The sequence below is a fragment of the Natrix helvetica genome (genome assembly GCF_964273705.1).
Source record: "Natrix helvetica genome assembly, chromosome: 3".
Classification (NCBI taxonomy): domain Eukaryota; kingdom Metazoa; phylum Chordata; class Lepidosauria; order Squamata; family Natricidae; genus Natrix; species Natrix helvetica.
Window position 1 is genome coordinate 33,098,126 of NC_138549.1, and position 18,019 is coordinate 33,116,144.

At 40.3% G+C, this 18,019-nt stretch overlaps 2 protein-coding genes across 3 annotated transcripts in view; one reads left to right on the forward strand and one right to left on the reverse strand.

The window, feature by feature from the left end:
• UXS1 (UDP-glucuronate decarboxylase 1) overlaps window positions 1-18,019 on the forward strand; it is a 59,335-nt gene that overhangs the window by 34,443 nt on the left and 6,873 nt on the right. For both annotated transcript variants that reach the window (XM_081947096.1, XM_081947095.1), the window contains exons 6-10: window positions 6,777-6,957; window positions 8,172-8,276; window positions 11,258-11,317; window positions 13,495-13,616; window positions 16,901-17,020. In XM_081947096.1, coding sequence (XP_081803222.1) covers window positions 6,777-6,957; window positions 8,172-8,276; window positions 11,258-11,317; window positions 13,495-13,616; window positions 16,901-17,020 — 588 coding nt within the window. The remainder of the gene's footprint in view (window positions 1-6,776; window positions 6,958-8,171; window positions 8,277-11,257; window positions 11,318-13,494; window positions 13,617-16,900; window positions 17,021-18,019) is intronic.
• The window catches only part of ECRG4 (ECRG4 augurin precursor), a 56,559-nt gene that overhangs the window by 4,628 nt on the left and 33,912 nt on the right, over window positions 1-18,019 (reverse strand). The gene's annotated exons all lie outside the window — the stretch shown is intronic.

Genomic DNA, 18,019 nt, shown 5'->3' on the forward strand with positions numbered 1-18,019 from the left:
TCATCTTGTCATTGGGGAGGAAGGCTGACCCAAAGCCGTTCCAGTTGATGGGCACAGCTTTGTTGTGGTGAATCGCACCACGGTCGGCTTTAGAGCATCTCCACTATAACACAAATCTTTTTAATGTTTCATACACCCCTAATATCAGTTTTCAAAGTTCAGTGAAATAACTATGCAGAAGAAAAAGTGCAGAGCTCTTTTTTCCTATTCTCGGGCTCTACTCGCAAAAAGATAATTACTTTCACAATTTAAATATCCTAAGGGAAGTTGTGTAAATGTATTCCTTCATTGATCATATTGTGTTAATGCAGACATTTATGATGGTGTTCAAATACATGCTTAGATATAAGACATACATCAGATGGCAAACACATGTATGGTTCTCATGCTATCTGATACAAAGGAAGTAGCATATAAAATGGAACAGGTTTCAAACTATGCAAATTAATGTTTCTATATTTATATAGAATCTCCCGAAGAATATTTCCTAATCCCATTTTTGCACGTGCTCATACACTACTGCATTTAAAAAGAACAGGGAAGTGCTTAAATAGTTCATTTTGGAGACAAAAGAATATGCTTAATGGGGGGATTTTGCTTATTAATTAAGATACCCAAACTCTTATTTATAGAAGTGAACAATAGGATTGTTCTAGAAATTCTAAAAAGAAATATCAATTCCAAAGAGCACATGAAAGAAGATGGAATTTCCACCCTAAGTTGTTCTGATTAAGCAGGTCACCTCATGTCTCACTCAACTTTATGACTGTTGAGTCACTAAGTAAACAACTTGATCATTTCCTCAATGACCTTTTTTTTTTTGCAAAAATCAGTGGAAATCAGCAAAAATTGTCACAAATTGCAGTTATGTGACTGTGAGATGCTGTAATCAGTACTAAATGTGCCAAATGCCAGAAATGTGAGCACATGACTCCAGAGAGAGTACAGCAGTCATAACTTTGAAGTCGGGTTATAAGAACCTTTTGGGGAATGTCTGTTATTTCTTTGAATAATCATTAAGCAACTTGTTAAGGGAGGACCACTTATACACATGAATGAATTAATTAATAATTTATGGTTCATAAATCCCTTATTGAAATATTGAGCCAAAAATGTGTTGCTCTTTGTGGCACTGAGGTTGGATGAGGTTGTATCATTTTGAGAAGCATTTTATTTTCTCTAAAGATATCAGGTAGGCTGGACAAACTCTTAGTCCCTTTTATAATTTTCTGTTGCATGCATTTCCCCCACAAATCTAATACAGAACTAGTAGCTTTTTGTGGTATGATTATTTTTTTAAATGCTCTATTCATAAAGTATTTTATGAATACTTCTAATCTGGCATCTGGAGCCTTTTAACGAGAATTTTATATTAAAGAACATTCTTCCTACTGCCCAATTTTTGAACATTGTGCGAGAGTACTTAATTACTTGGATCCTATGGGATCCTTGGATCCTGTGCGTAGCAAATAGAATTTTACTTGCACAGTAGGACGTTGCTAACTGGAACAATTTGTGGCATATCCTACAATGCTTTTGGGAAGCCTGCAAACCTTTGAGGTTGACATAATGCTGAGAATTCTCAGTATATTTTGAAGGCATCAGATTGGAGATATTTGCTGCAGTAATTGTTGCACTGCACCAGGAGCATGTATTTATTTGCAAATATTGCTATTGATTGCTTCTATTGAGTAGAAACACTAAACTTTTAACATAATTTAAAATAAATAAAACAGATTTTTTAAAATCCTTAATAGATCATTATGGGTTTTTTTCTTTTGTTCACTTTATCAGTCATTTTAACTAAATAATATTAAGTGATAGAGAATTGTAATTTTTAAATGGGCTGACTTACCAAATTGAAGTAGAAAAATATTCCTTTTTTTACTCCACATGTAATTTTCTACCCCTGCCCCCCCCCCTCAATACATTTTACCATTGTAAAAGACAGTAATTAACGAATGAATAGCCAAGTTGGCCTATGTTCAAGACTCATCCGCTATTAGTTATTTGGAATATCTGCAATCACTTTAGTCTCACAGCTGCTCTGTAACTGTCTTGGTTGAATACCAAAAATGGGCTCTTACACAGTTGACCCTTAGGAAATTGTCATATTAAACTGAAGCCCATTTGTTTTCTTCACAGTTCAATAGTGCACAGTTATTTTCTATGATCTTTGGAATGTTGTGGGTAATTAGGACTTCTAAATGGCACAAACTAAAGATCTTTGTATTTCTATGGCGAACTACATGACTTATACTTTCCCCCCATTATCTGTGCAAAATTGATGAGAAAGCTTAAGGAAAACCAAGAGAAAATGGGCCTTTGCTCAAAATGTAGTTCTGCTTAATTCCTTTATTTAATAGTTGAATAGTAGCTGTGGGAAGAGGCCCCTAATCAAGAAAGTGATGCAATAATATTGGACCGCCTGTCTGTATTATAACTCTTTTGTGAACAATCTGGGTCTGATGCCTGTTATATCAGTCTCCACATCTTCATGAAAAGCTTGCATGTTAAAGTGGCAAAATCCCTGAGCTCATGCCCATCTAGGACCATCTAGGGCTATCACCCATTTTTACTATTTACCATCTAGGGCTATCACCCATTTTCTACTATCTTCGCCACCTCTGTCTAGTCCTTATCATCTGGACACCTACTCCCCTCCCCTCATCGAAGGACGAACCAGGACAATGCCTCTTACCCCACCACATTGACTTATTTTTACCATCTATAGCACCTTAACCCCCATTGGAATTTTAATAATAACTTATTCGAGGTTAGACTTGCTCCGCCTGCGGGAGGCCCCTCTCTCGCAGGTATGGCCCTTGGCTCTCTCAAGGGCCCGCCTTGATGACGGGTTCGTGAACCCCGAGAGGTGCAGGAGACGGAAGTTAAGGGAATTTATAATAAAATGTTTTTTATCTTTTTTAGGGGGTTCCAGGGTGGGGGGGAGGGCCAATCAGACCGGGAGGAGAGCCAGTGCCAGGCAAACAGGTGAGTCCAGGAAGGACGGGAGTGAAGTGGAGGGGGGGAAAGCAAAGGTCACTTCAACAGAGGGTTGTTCTATTACAACGGTCGTGGGGAGGGGGGGATGCGAGGACAGGAGAAGATCTCAAGGTCGGTTGGGAGACCGTGGTTGTTGGTTACGCCCGGTCGCTTGTACCAACCCCTGCAGTCTAGGTGGACAGGAACTACAGAGCCAGGGCCTGTGGCTGATGCTTTGCAATGCAAGGTCTGTTACTAACAAGGCCCCCCTCATCAATGAGTTGATCTCAGAGGGGGAGCTAGACCTTGCAGGGATAACGGAGACCTGGTTGAGCCACGAGGGTGGTTTACCCCTCGTGGAAATGTGCCCACCAGGTTTCCGGGCATTCCATCAGCCCCGGGCCCTGGGCAAGGGTGGTGGGGTGGCGGTGGTTATTCGGGAATGTTTAGAGCCGAGGGAGTTCACTGTCCCTCAGATACCTGGGTGTGAGTCCCTTGGTGTGAACTGGGGCCCAGGGAGGCAGTGGGGCTTGCTGATTGTATACTTGGCTCCTCGCTATGCATCAGCAGCCCTGCCCGAGCTCCTCGAGCTAATCTCAGAGACGGCAGTTGAGACCCCCAGACTCTTGGTCATGGGGGACTTCAACTTGCCGTCGACGGGAGCGGCCTCTGAGGCGGCTCGGGAGTTCATGGCTTCCATGACGGCCATGGACCTGACCCAATTAGTTCAGGGCCCCACTCACGAAGGGGGCCACACACTGGACCTTATTTTTGTATCTGAACAGTGGACGAGTGATCTGGGAATAGGGGACTTAGTCATCACGCCCCTGTCATGGTCAGATCACTCATCCCTCCGGCTGGACTTCCCTGGCGCTATCCCCCACCGCGAGGAGGCGGAACCAGACTCTCCAAGCTGGTACCGCCCCAGGCTCCTGATGGAACCGGATAGATTCCAGACGGAGCTTGGGCCAATACCTGTAGCCCTGTCCCGCTCCCGGTCAGAGGACCTAGTGACTGCCTGGAATAGGGCGACGACTGGGGCCTTGGACCGGGTTGCGCCTTTGCGACCTCTCCGGCGGCATCGATCCACCCGGGCTCCTTGGTTCACTGAGGAGCTAAGGGTGATGAAACGCCACAGGAGACGTCTAGAGAGCAGGTGGAGGTCCTCACGCTCCGAATCTGACCAAACACAGGTAAGAGCCTATTTGCGGACTTACCTTGTGGCAATGAGAGCGGCCAAGCGTAGATATTGTGCCGCCCTTATTGCGTCCGCGGATAACCGCCCTGCCGCCCTGTTTCGGGTGACCCGCTCCCTTTTATCGCAGGGGACGCGGGGGGCACCCTTACAGGGAAGAGCAGAGGAGTTTGGGGAATATCTGCAGGACAAAATCGCTCAGATCCGGAGTGGATGGACCTCCGTCAGTGGACCGGACGGGCCGTCAGCAGCGAATCTTGAGAGACCATTCTGGGAGGAGTTTGACTCTGTTGCCCCCGAGGATTTGGACAGGTTGCGTGGAAGGCTGCGACCCACTACATGTTCAATGGACCCGAGTCCCTCCTGGCTGGTACTGGCAGCCTGGGAGGTGACACGAGGCTGGCTTCTGGGCCTGGTGAACGCCTCATTGGGTGAGGGATACTTACCAACTGCCTTGAAAGAGGCGGTGGTGAGACCCTTGCTCAAGAGGCCTTCGCTCGACCCAACGGAGCTAGCTAATTATCGTCCAGTCTCCAACCTTCCCTTTTTGGTGAAGGTTGTTGAGAATGTGGTGGCGCAGCAGTTCCCGCGACACCTGGACGAATCCGATTATCTAGACTCACGCCAGTCCGGCTTCCGACCCGGGCACAGCACAGAGACAGCCTTGGTCGCGTTGGTCGATGATCTCTGGAGGGCCAGAGATAGAGGTTGTTCCTCTATCCTGGTCCTATTAGACCTCTCGGCGGCTTTTGATACCATCGACCATGGTATCCTATTGCGCCGGTTGGAGGGGATGGGAGTCGGAGGTACCGTCTTGCGGTGGTTCGGCTCCTACCTCTCCGACCGGAAGCAATGTGTGTTGACAGGGGGGCAGAGGTCGACCCTAAGGCCACTCACTTGTGGGGTGCCACAGGGGTCGGTCCTCTCGCCTCTCCTGTTCAATGCATATGTGAAGCCGCTGGGTGAGATCATCCGTGGCTTTGGGGTTGAGTACCATCTGTACGCTGATGATACTCAGCTGTACATTTCAACCCCAAACCACCCCAACGAGGCTGTCGAAGTGATGTCCCGGTGTTTGGAAGCCGTCGGGGTCTGGATGGGGGACAACAGACTCAAACTCAACCCCTCCAAGACTGAGTGGCTGTGGCTACCGGCACCTCGGTTCAGCCAGCTGATACCATCGCTGGCCATAGGGGGCGAACAACTGTCCCCTGTGGAACGGGCGCGCAATTTGGGCGTCCTCCTTGATGCCCGGCTGTCAATGGATGACCATGTGGCAGCCGTGGCAAGGGGGGCGTTCCACCAGGTTCACCTGGTGCGCCAATTGCGCCCCCTACTGGACCGGAGTGCCCTACGCACGGTCACTCACGCGCTGGTGACGTCTCGCCTGGACTACTGCAATGCCCTCTACATGGGGCTCCCCTTGGGACGCATCCGGAGACTACAGCTAGTCCAGAACGCAGCCGCGCGGGCCATCATGGGGAGTGCACGATACTCCCGCGTAACACCCCTCCTGCGCGAGCTGCACTGGCTGCCTGTGGCCTTTCGGGTGCGTTTCAAGGTATTGATTACCATCTTTAAAGCGCTCCATGGAATAGGACCTAGTTATCTGCAGGATCGCATCCTACCACACACGTCCCTACGACCAATCCGCTCTCACAGGGAGGGACTCCTCCTGGTGCCGTCCACCAGGCAATGCCAGCGGGCGACACCTAGGAGTAGGTCCTTCTCTGTGATGGGCCCAACCCTCTGGAATGACCTCCCCCCCGACATCAGAACCACCACTGACCTCCGTTCCTTCCGTCAAAAACTAAAGACTCACCTGTTTCAATTAGCTGGCCTGGCACACTCTTAGTCTTACCTCCCAGGGATATATTTTAATTGGGTTTGGGTATTTTAATTGGGATGTTTTAGGGCTTTTATACTATATTTATTTCTTTGTACAGTCTCACCTCCTCCACCCAAATGCTCAAGTATTTAATTGTTTATATATTATCTATATTGTTATTTATGTATTTTATCTGTGTTTCATTGACTGTACACCGCCCCGAGTCCCTTTTTGGGAGAGGGGGCGGTTTATAAATCCAAATAAATAAATAAATAAATAAAATCCTCTGTTTGATTAAAAATGATGTTATCAATATATGCGAAATATATCTTACACAATGTACGAATATACTGCATTTGGCCCTAAACTCCTACTTCTCTTCCTATATTTTACTTCACTTCTTTGCTAAACTAAAGAGAAATTTCTTTGGTGAGATGAGATTGTAAACATTAATACCTTCAGTTTGTTTAATTGATCTCAGAGGCGGGTTGCTCCCAGTTCGGCCCGGATTGGGCGAACCAGTAGTAGCGGCAGCAGGAGTCTCCGCCCACCCAGTCGGACGCTTCTGCCCATGCGCGCCAGAACTGGTAGTAAAAAAAATTGATAACCCACCACTGATTTATCTGAAGGAAAATCTTGTATGTGGCTTTTTAGATGCTAAAATAATTCTGAATGCTGTTGTTCTTTTGTGTAATGTTTGTGGACTTTTTGTCTGGTATTTTCATTTAAAATAGAAGAAAAATTTATATGCAAACTGTCCTAATGCAGATAACTGGAGGAGCAGGGTTTGTGGGTTCTCATCTTACTGACAAACTAATGATGGATGGCCATGAAGTTACAGTTGTGGACAACTTCTTTACGGGCAGGAAAAGAAACGTGGAACACTGGATTGGCCATGAGAATTTTGAACTGATTAATCATGATGTCGTAGAACCCCTGTACATTGAAGGTGAGTATCCTGAGACATACATGTTGCTTATGACAGTAAGGAATAATTCTTCTCTTTTGCATGAAGTGCTTTCTCTGTGTGTTTTGAATGTCTCTACAATAGCTTCTTCTGGTGTTAAATCTCATTTTCCATAATCCTTAAGACAGGATGGTGTACACTGAGTGATTATTGTGGTATTTTACATTCAATTAGAGGCTTGATACTTTTCTTTCAAGTCTAAAGCAGGTTGTTTTGCTCTTACTGGAGGTGTGTGATGTTGTTCTGAACATTGCAGAAGTTTTCAAAGCTTGAAATATTTTGAATCTGATATGATATACTATTGCATTCACCCATACATGGAGAGCTGTGTATTCTGACTCGTAGAGGCAATTGTCATTGGAAGTACTGAAATTCCTAGAGAATTGATAGTGGATTATGTTTTCTCCTAATTATACCAGTATATGATTAATATAATTAGAAATCTTGCCAAATTAGGATTGGCCTTGGTTTTAAATTGAACAAATTTCCAAGTTTTCTAAATTTTATCTAATTGGAGTCGATTTGTCAGGTCTGGAAGCCATCTTTTACATTGGGCCTTCAGGCCTGCCACATTTTCTACTGAGGGAAAATGGAAGGGGGGATTATAGGGAATATGGGAGATATATAGTCTAAATAACATTCCTTTCTCAGAGAATCAAGGACATTTTGCCCTGTACCTGGAGTGGCGTGGATGGGAGGCATTTCCAGTTGGGGCGGTGCCTGATTGGGCCATGTGATGGACATGTGGGTGCTTGCCTACATATGCATGTAACCTAATACAGAAGATCTTGCAGTTGAAAAATAGATTTCACCTGTGCAAACTAATCATCTGATAATAAACTGGATGGCGGCTTGAATTTTCCCTAGTATTTTTGATCTTCTGCTCTTCAACAGAATAAGTTCATCTTGTTTCAGCTTTGATTATCATACACTATAGAGCAGAGCCTATGAACTGACCCAGAATCCGAGATGTGTAACTTGCACTCTAATTCCGATTCTTTTAGGATATTGGTTACAAGAAGAGCATCTTGCAATAATTAACAGAGTTTGACGTGCATGTATCTAAAGTTGAAAAGTACTGTTATTATTTTGTTGAATCTCATAATTTTTAAAATCATTTAATATAAAATAAATTGTCTCTTTTTCTCTCTCTCTCTTTCCCTCTCTCTCTGTGTTTCTTTTTTCTTTTTTCATAGTGGACCAGATTTATCACTTAGCTTCTCCAGCTTCTCCTCCAAATTATATGTATAATCCCATAAAGACATTAAAGACAAACACAATTGGAACATTAAATATGTTAGGTGAGTATAAAGTTTAAGTTCAACATTATTTTCATGTTTAGTTAAGGAAGGATAAAACCCAGCATTCTCGTTTAATTTTTTCATTAGCATGTCTCTCTCTTTTTTCTTTTTCTTTTTTTTTCAAAAAGTATTCCTCCTCGTCAAAGAAATTATATAATGAAGGAGTCTGGTTTAAATGATTATTGCCAGAAGGAATGTTGATCTTTTGGGAGGGAAATAGGATTAGAATCAATACAGTGCAGGAAGCGGAAGCCTTCACCAAAAAGAATTTGCTCCTCCTAGAGGACGAACATAGTGAAGGTAGTGGGAGGGGCAGCATGGTGCAGGATAAAAAGGAGGGGGGCTGAATGCTCCTCTGGGGACAGGGAGGAAGAAGCAATATCGAAAAGGCTCAGATCACAAAAATAAAAGTTTTTGAAATAAATAGCAATTGGTGATACTCTAGAAAGTGACAAAGGAAAATGAATGAACACATGGTTAACATTATAGAATAAGATCTTGTTTTCTGCTTATCTTATGTATTTTGTTTTTAAGATTGTAAAAACTGTGAGTGCTGGATGGGTTACCAACACCAGTGTGGGAGCTGCCAAAAATTTTTTTATACCCATTTACCTTTCCCCATATATGTGTAAAAACCAATAAAACGTATTAGCATGTCTCTCTGTAGTTGGTGTATTGTTGCATATTGATCTACTGTTTTGATCTGAGATGCTAAAAAGAGGTTCTGAGCTGGATTTAGCAGTTCACACAACATGCTAAGACAATATTACAACAGACAAGCAGCCTGCTGATACTTGCCACATTACATGTACTTGTTCAGGAATTCAATTTGAGGGTAGAGTTGACAATCCACTCGTGGAAGGGAATGCAGCTTGCACCAGCATGTGGCTCATTCAGCAGTAAATTCTTGGTTGCCAAGACTCCATTTACAATTTTGAATAAAGTTGAGGGCCTCATAGTGTATGAAGACACATTATGCATATAGACAGATTGAGAGTTTAAAGCAGTTTCATTTAAGTATTGCAGAGAATTTTGCATGATTGAACATTGTGTTATCAGTTTTCAACAATCGTGATCAACATGGACTCCAGAACTGGCAAAAGGGGGCCTTCAGCTGTCAATTGCCCAGCTTGTCTTAGCAGTGTGAACGTGGGTGTCTGCATGGATGTGTGCTTAAACCTCTGTGTATGCGAGAATACAGACCTAACCAGAATAAAGTCATGCTGAACTTGTATGTGCCAACATGATGGTTGAAGCAGCCCTTATACAGTAGCTGAATTGCCAAGAGGTTATTCTTAATAGAGAATGTAAGCAAATATTCATGTCTAACACAATTTCAAATTATTTTCATTCCATTGAGAAATTTAGTTTTGAAGCTAAATTTCTAATAATACCAAGGCAATTCAGCCCATGCTAATCATTGAAAATTGTGACAGATTGCAGTGAGAAGGAATTCACAGATCTGGTAAATGGCAGATTCTGTACCATTGCTTTGGCTTAGATAGCAAAGGATATTTAATAGTGCAGAGCAAAAAGACAATTTTATGATAAAATGTTCATGGCAAATCACTAAGTATTGGCTCAGAAATAGAAAAGAACATTCAGAATAGAACAGAACATTCACCAACAATATTCCTAGATGTATCTACTTTAAGAGATAAATCATTTTTATTTAGAATAAAATTGTAATTGAAATGTAGCTGCGGTCACATTTGGAATTTTATCATATTAAAAAATAGTTGCAATCTTACCAGTTAGAAAAATTGTGTAATTGAGGACATGGCCACTCATTTGCCAGAAGGCATATTGTCCAAGGGATTTCTCTTAGCCATCCCAGTGTGACCATTGTACTGCTGAACTCCTGCGAATCAATAGGATGGGTGCTTTTATTTATTTATATATTCAGCTTCTGTAGCCGCCCATCTCAAACAATGACTCTGGGTAGCATACAATTCAATATAAATATTTATCTGTTTCTGTTTGTTTGTTTCTGTTTATTTGGATTTATATGCCGCCCTTCTCCAAAAGGACTCAGGGCGGCATACAACATTAAAAAAAAAAACATCCCAAAGTTAAAAAAATTATATACATATCCAAAAAAACAGCCGAATTTAAAAGACTGTATGTACGTAGGTGTATATATGTATGCACACTAAAATTGAAGCAATTAAGCATTTTAAAACAAAAACAAGATAGTGTAAGGAACCTAGTGTATTTTTGTAGGGAATGCTTTGGTACCCCCCCAGGCTCCAAGTTGAAGTTCTCTGTCTTAAAATGTTGTTTGCTCTGTTAAGTGTTTCTCAATCTTGGTCACTTGAAGATGAGTGGACTTCAACTACTAGCCAGCTTTGCTTTGATGGTTGGGGAATTCTGGAAGTTGAAGTCCACCCATCGTCAAGTGAGCAAGGTTGAAAACAACTATATTAAGAAATTATAGTTGGATTATTCACCTGCATACACAAATATGTTTAAAGGCATTCGTTATAATGAATTGGATTCTTATATTCTTTGTTTTATAGCCTTCAGCCTTGATTATTCTTGATTTTTAATGGCAGAATTAGAATAAACGTTTCATTTTCACCCTAGATCACTCACTCACTCTCACATTCATGTTACTACATTTTGGTTTGTGAGCCTTTCAGAGAGGCTAGAACTAAAGGGGCAGAAGGATATGTGACACCTGCTGCAAATAACAATAAATTCCAGATTATAAATCAATTTTAAATTTCCTGTGCTAATATTATAATGAACCCTAACAGCAAAGAAGTAATATACATTATTACCTGGCTACATGCTCTTACAAAAACTCTTAAAACTGGTACAGATTTTCTTGGCATAGTTAAATACTTCTTGGATCACAAGTCGGCATTTGTTCTGTCCTGAAAGAAGTGCTGATGTGTAGCATTTTACTTCAGGGTTGGTTGAAGTAAGATAAAGATATGTCTGCTCCTTTTAAAAAAATATGTCCTCTTTTTGTTAAGGTTTAGCAAAACGTGTTGGAGCCCGTCTTCTCCTTGCATCCACTTCTGAAGTGTATGGAGGTAAGAAGTGACTGATATGGGAAGTCCCTCTTCATAAATGCTTTATTGATTACATTGTTTTCTCCACCTCACTTATCTTCCATTTAAAGTATTAGCAATTTGTTTGTTTGCATCCTGCCAGCAAACATATTCCAAACACCTTCCTCCTCCTATTTTCCCCATAAGAACAATCCTGTCAGGTGGGTTGGCTTGAGGGAATGTGACTGGCCCAGAGTTATCCAGCTGGCTTTCATGGCTAAGGCATAAGGCATTCAACTTGTCATATTGTTTTGTTCTGAATTGGCATCCTAATCAGTGGTGGCGTTCAAACCGGTTCAGGCGACCGGGCCCGCCCACCTGCCCCAGTGCTATGCCGTCCTGTTTAGCCACATTTTCTAAGCTATGTGCAAGCCGCACGCACAAGCAGAGAGCATGCATGGAAGGCGCATGCTTACATTTCGGTGTGGCGAACCAGTGATAATATTATGTGAAGCCCATCTCTGATCCTAATGCCATCAAGATGTTCATATTACAGTTCCCATATTCCCTGACCAATGGCCATCTGAATGGAGGCTTATAAGAATTGTAATCCAATGATAAAAAGACAAGATTCATTTGCTAAGCCATGTCAAAGAGTTAAACCTCTTACTAATGGAGGTTGATTTCTTTGGGAATTTATGTTGATGGAAAATGAAATTAATTCAGATATTCAGAGATTTAAAATGTACAGTTTAAGCTATATCTATGATGTGACTATTGAACAATTTGTGAACAGAATATGTGGGATATGTATTTTTTTTAATTCAGTCATTCAATTTATATAGATCACATCTCCAATGTATAATGGGGGGGTGTCAGAAACCATTAAAAACAATATAGAAACACCACTATAATAATAAAAAATGCTGCAATAGAAGAACAATAAAAATATTTTTAAAATATACATTATCATCACGGTATGTACCATTTGTTCTTGTAACATTGCAGATAATTAAAGGACCCTCTGTATTGATAGGTGTGTTCTTTTATCCTTTCTGAATTGAGTAACTGCAACAAAGCACTTTAGCAGAACTCTGTAATTATCAAATCAATTTTAAAAAAACTGCTGTAAATAAATTAATTTTGTATCAGATGATACTGATACAAAAGTGGCTCAGAAGTAAGAATTCCACTAGTTTTTAATAGTACCCAGCAAAGGTAAAGGAATGGAAAGAAATATTGACTGTTTTAGGCATAGCTCTGTCTGTTTTATATAAAGGCAATTTTCTCTCCTTTTTTTAAAAAAATCAAAACCCTGATGCCTGCTTTGCAGAAATTTCTGGTGCTCAATAGCAAGGTTTAAACTGGCTATGTTTGAGCTATACGATCAGCATATTGACCTTTTCTTAATAGATTTTGTTTATTATTGATTAAACTTTTTAATGTATATATATATACATACATACATACATACATACATACATACATACATACATACATACATACATACATACATCATACATATATTCTGTGTGAAAAGAACATAAACACACACACACACCCCCCTCAATTGACTGGGATCATTTACAAACAAATTAAGGCCCCAGAATTGCACTAAAACTACAGGTATCTCAAGGAAATTGAACAGACGCTTCCAGAAAGTTAAGAAAAAGAAGTTTTCAAGACAGGAAAGACATCCACATAGTATTTTGCTGAGCTCTGCTGTCCATGATTCCATAGAATAGTCTTTTTTCCTCCTCTGGCTATGTGATCAATTCCTACATGGAATTGTTGGTGTCTCCTAAGTCTGGGACCAGGGCCGGATTTGGATGAAAAGAGTCCCTAGGCTATTCCTCTTATGGGGCCCTTTCACCTCCCATTTTTAAGTTTGTAAATTACATGAGAGATAATAAAATACATCATTACTGTGATATATATCAATATATTAAATGAAACATGTTGTAATTGGTACTAACTTTTATTAAAAATGTGGCACAGATAATAAATAAAAATAAAAGGCCCCTCTTGATCTTGAGGCCCTAGGCTGAAGCCTAGTTAGCCTATAGGAAAATCCGGCCCTGCCTGGGACACTAAACTTTCCATACTTCCTTAGGTTAAAGTTAGAAAAATATGTCCTGTCAAAAGTAATTAATATTAATGCTTACTTGTCATTGGATAATTGAAAGCTCCCCCCCCCCTTCTTTTTTCTTTCTTTCAAGATCCTGAAGTTCACCCACAAAATGAAGATTACTGGGGTCATGTGAATCCTATAGGACCTAGAGCATGTTATGATGAAGGAAAGAGAGTTGCAGAAACCATGTGCTATGCCTATATGAAGCAGGTATTGAGGGCAAGGTTTGCACAGTAATAACATTTATATGTGAGAGAGTGTGCTTTCAAGTCAGTGTTGATTCCTGGTGGCCAACAGGACTAGCCCTGCAGTTTTCTTGGCAATGTTTTTTTTTCCTGAAATGGTTGCCATTGCCTTCTTCCTTCTTCTCAAGGTTGCCCAATTGTCTTTGTGTCTTGGTAGGATTAAAATTCACAGCCTCCCAGCTTCTGCTGCCCTATGCAGTGGTGGGTTGCAGGTGGTATGCCCCGGTACAGGTGTACCGGAGCCAGCCTGGAGCACCGGATACCGTTCCAGTATGGTGCTCTGGAGGGCCCGCCCGCCCGCAATCCTTGACGGTGTTTAAAGCCTTCTGCACCTCCACGCAGGCGCATGGCGGGTACAATGCCTGTGTGACGCTCCACGGAGTAGCTGGAGCATCGCGGAGCATCGCAGAGGCGCTAATACGCATGTGCGTCCATGAGGAGGCCGCCGGCCCAGTTCCAACCGTACCAGTTGGAACGGGATTTGCAACCCACCACTGCCACTATGCAAACTGACTCTTAGTCATAACATTATACAGGTAGTCTTCAATTTCTGACCACAATTTAAGGTAAAATTTATGTTGCTAAATGAGAAATTTGTTAAGTGGTTTTGCCCTATTTTATGACTTTTCTTGCTACATTTGTTAAGTGATCCACTGCAGTTGTTACGTTAGTAACACTAACTTAAGTGTTGTTAAGTGAATCTGGGTTCTCCGTTGACTTTGCTTGTCAGAAGTTGTAAATGGGGATCACATGACCCCTGGACACTGCAACCATCATAAATATGATCCAGTTGTCAAGTGTCCAAATGTAAATCACATGACCATGGGGATGCTGCAATTGTCATAAGTTAGAAAAGTGGACAGAAGTCTCTTTTCTCAGTGCCATTGTAACTTTGAAAGGTCACTAAACGGACTGTTGTAAGTCGAGGACTACCTGTAGTCCAGAATTTGAGAAATGAGTGCAATACTAAGGACCTTGCAGAGAAATGCAAAATCTCTCAGGTGTGATATAAGTAAATATCTTTGGAGGCTGAAGGCAGCCTTTGGTCTTTCTATTTATGCTATCTTTTATTACATACACAGTATATTGATATAAAAATCTAGTTTTCATCAATGGTTTTCTGTTCATTTGTTTGTTTTTGTTTGTTTCTTGTTTGTTTATTCAGCCACTGAATAAACTGTTTGTGGACTGATGCACACTATTCTCTCAGTAACTGTTTCTTGAGTTCTTGTAAACCGGTGTTTGTTATTTTTTTATTTCGTTTTTATCTCTCCTTTATTATATTTATAAATAACTCAAGGCAACCATGGAGTTAAAAAAAAGAGAACAGTCGGACTATTATAAAATTTGGAGTAGACTGTACAAGTGGCTAGAGAATAGAAGCAAAACAAGAAATAAAAGTGTTAAAAATATGGATTATACTATGAAGAAAAATGTATATATGAAAAATTTGATTATATGCACGATACTACTATATTATAATATAATTATTACATTATTATTAGAATTGTTAAAAACTAGAAGGCAATAATTGAATAGTAAACTACAAAAGCAGAATATACAGGCTAATATGGGAAGCTGTGAAATTATATGGTTATGCTGTTTGTGTTTTTATCTGTTTTGTATTTGTTTTTGTGTTTTCTCTTGTGTTTGTGGTTTTTAAACTTGAAAATGTTCAATAAAAACTATTTTTTTAAAAATAAAAAAAATCAAGGCGGCAAAAATACCTAATACTTCTTCCTCCTCCTATTTTCCTCATAATAATAGCCCAGTGAGGTGGATTATACTGAGAGCATGTGACTGGCCCAAGGTCACCAAGAAGGTTTTCATTCATAAGGAGGGACTAGTCTCCTGGTTTCAAGCCTGGGATCTTAACCACTAGACCAAGCTGGTCAGCATCTACACATTTAGTCTCCTCTGGGCTTCTTTTTTAGATTGCCTTTGGTTTTCCTAAACATCCAGGGTCTTCTCCAGTAACATAAGCTTTAGCTTTATCATTGAAGAGCTGAAGTGGCGCAGTGGTTAGAGTGCAGCACTGCAGGCTACTTCAGCTGACTGCTAGCTGCAGTTCAGCAGTTCAAATTTCCATCGGCTCAAGGTTGACTCAGACCTCCATCCTTCTGAGGCGGGTAAAATGAGAACCCAGATTGTTGGGGGCAATATGCTGACTCTGTAAACTGCTTAGGGAGGGCTGTAAAATCACTATGAAGCGGTATATAAGTTTAAGTGCTATTGCTATTAGCTTTATTGATGTTTTCAGTGTACTTCATTTAGTAGATTTTTTTTTTCCTTTGGATAGGAACAAGGTTGTTTGGAAGTAAGAATAAGCTAGTTAAACAATTATTTATGTTCCATCTTATGTGGTGAATTTCATTTTCTAATCTACAGTTGCTAAGCTACTAAAAGAGCAGAGTGACTAGACAAATATTATAAGAGGCAGTGTAAATTCTAATACTTTCTGGCATTTCTTCTAGAAATATTATAAAGAGAACAAATAATTGAGACATGTTTGGCAACATTTCCTGCTGTTGTCAAGATCTATAAACATTCAGGGCATCCTCAAGAGTGTCTGTTTTGTTTACTAGTTTGAAGTGCTTTGTGTCCCCAAAAGCCTAACAAAAATTGATTTAGTTTAATCAGTAATACTCCTGACAGATCATTATATTATCCTTCCAAAGTGAAATCTCTGAGAAAGAGTACTTTCAACAACAATGCTACAAACCGGACTTCCCCAGCTTCTGCACTCCTAATATGCTGGGCTCCAACTCTCATAATAGCTAACCCATTTTAGAGGCTGGCGGGGATGATGGGATTGTTGTAGCAGATATTTGAAGGATACTGTGTTGGCAGGTAATAGATCTATAGCTGAGCTTTTTATTTTTTGTCTTTTAATGACCCCATAACCCCTAAGTCAGGACATATCCCTGGAGTTGGGGCAACTGAATGGAGTTTAGTGTTTACTGGCCGGATACGCTTCCTGTCACCAATGCAGAGTTCACAGCAGATAATTTCACATTGTGCCCAGAGAGAGAAATATCTACCGCTACCTAGGATCGAACTCACAGCTTTCTGATTGTGAGACAAGAGCTCCACCTCTAGGCTACTGCACCACTCGCTCTATAGCTGAAGTGCACCATAGGAAATCATTACAATTGTATGTGTTTGCGGGTATGTCTTGTTCTGGAATAATGCAAAAAAGAAGATTTTCAATAGAATTTTTATAAGATGCTATTTTTCTTGTCCTTTCAGGAAGGTGTTGAAGTAAGAGTTGCCCGAATCTTCAATACCTTTGGTCCCCGGATGCACATGAATGATGGCAGAGTTGTTAGTAACTTTATCTTGCAAGCTCTTCAAGGAGAACCCTTAACTGTATGTATTCATCTTCTTGTCCATTCAGTTTAATGACTGTGTGGCAAAGACACTTAAAAGTCTGCCATTTGGTGAAATCTCACAGAATCAATATTTTAGTAAAGAATCTTAAACTAAAAATTGAAGCATTCTAATGCATCATCTAGTATTTAATCACATAAGCACATTCTGTTGTACTCAAAAGTACCATTTAATATTCAGATACCTAAGGTTATAGAAATTGTTTCTAATACATGGAAGATTCATTGGTAAGAAATAAAGTGAAGTCTTCAACCAGGTGAACTGTTTCTATTGAAAACTGTTCCTGAATTGATATTTGCTAGCATAGCACTGTATATTGTGTGGTTTACTTATAGTAGATAGTCATGATATTCATTTATCATCTAATGCTAGAGTTCTAGAAATGACACACACACACACACACACACACACACACACATTTGTGCAAACTGCTTCTTAATTCCATTTGGTCTGATTCAAGCAATATTTTGAAATAGCTCCTTTTAAAATAACATTGAAAGCTGAGTTCTAACAATTTAAATATTTACAATAAAGTAATGCTTTTATCTTAGAATGGCAGAGAAGTTTTGCAATATAAAAGTAAAGGATTTTCAGGCAAGGATGTATTGAAATACTTTGGAAGAACAATGGAATCTCATGAGATTCAGCCTTTTCAATATTGCAATATTTTGTTTTCTGGCAAACAACCATATACTAGCAGAATGCTTGTAATCTGCTTACTGGAAAGATTGTTGCTAAGACACTTAGTAGGCACTCTCTCAACTTGCGCTAAAAAGATTTAAATTCTTTATACATTGTTAGAAAAGCTCAGCATGGGTGACTTAGTTGTATTTTTTGCCAACTTAAGAACATTTTTTCTTTCTCATTTGTAAAGCAAGTTGATAATTATTTGGGGCATGTTCTATTATGGAATCTTTAAAAAAAAAAAACTAAATTCTTCCAAAAAATGCAATGTTGAAAATAATGTATTTTTTATTT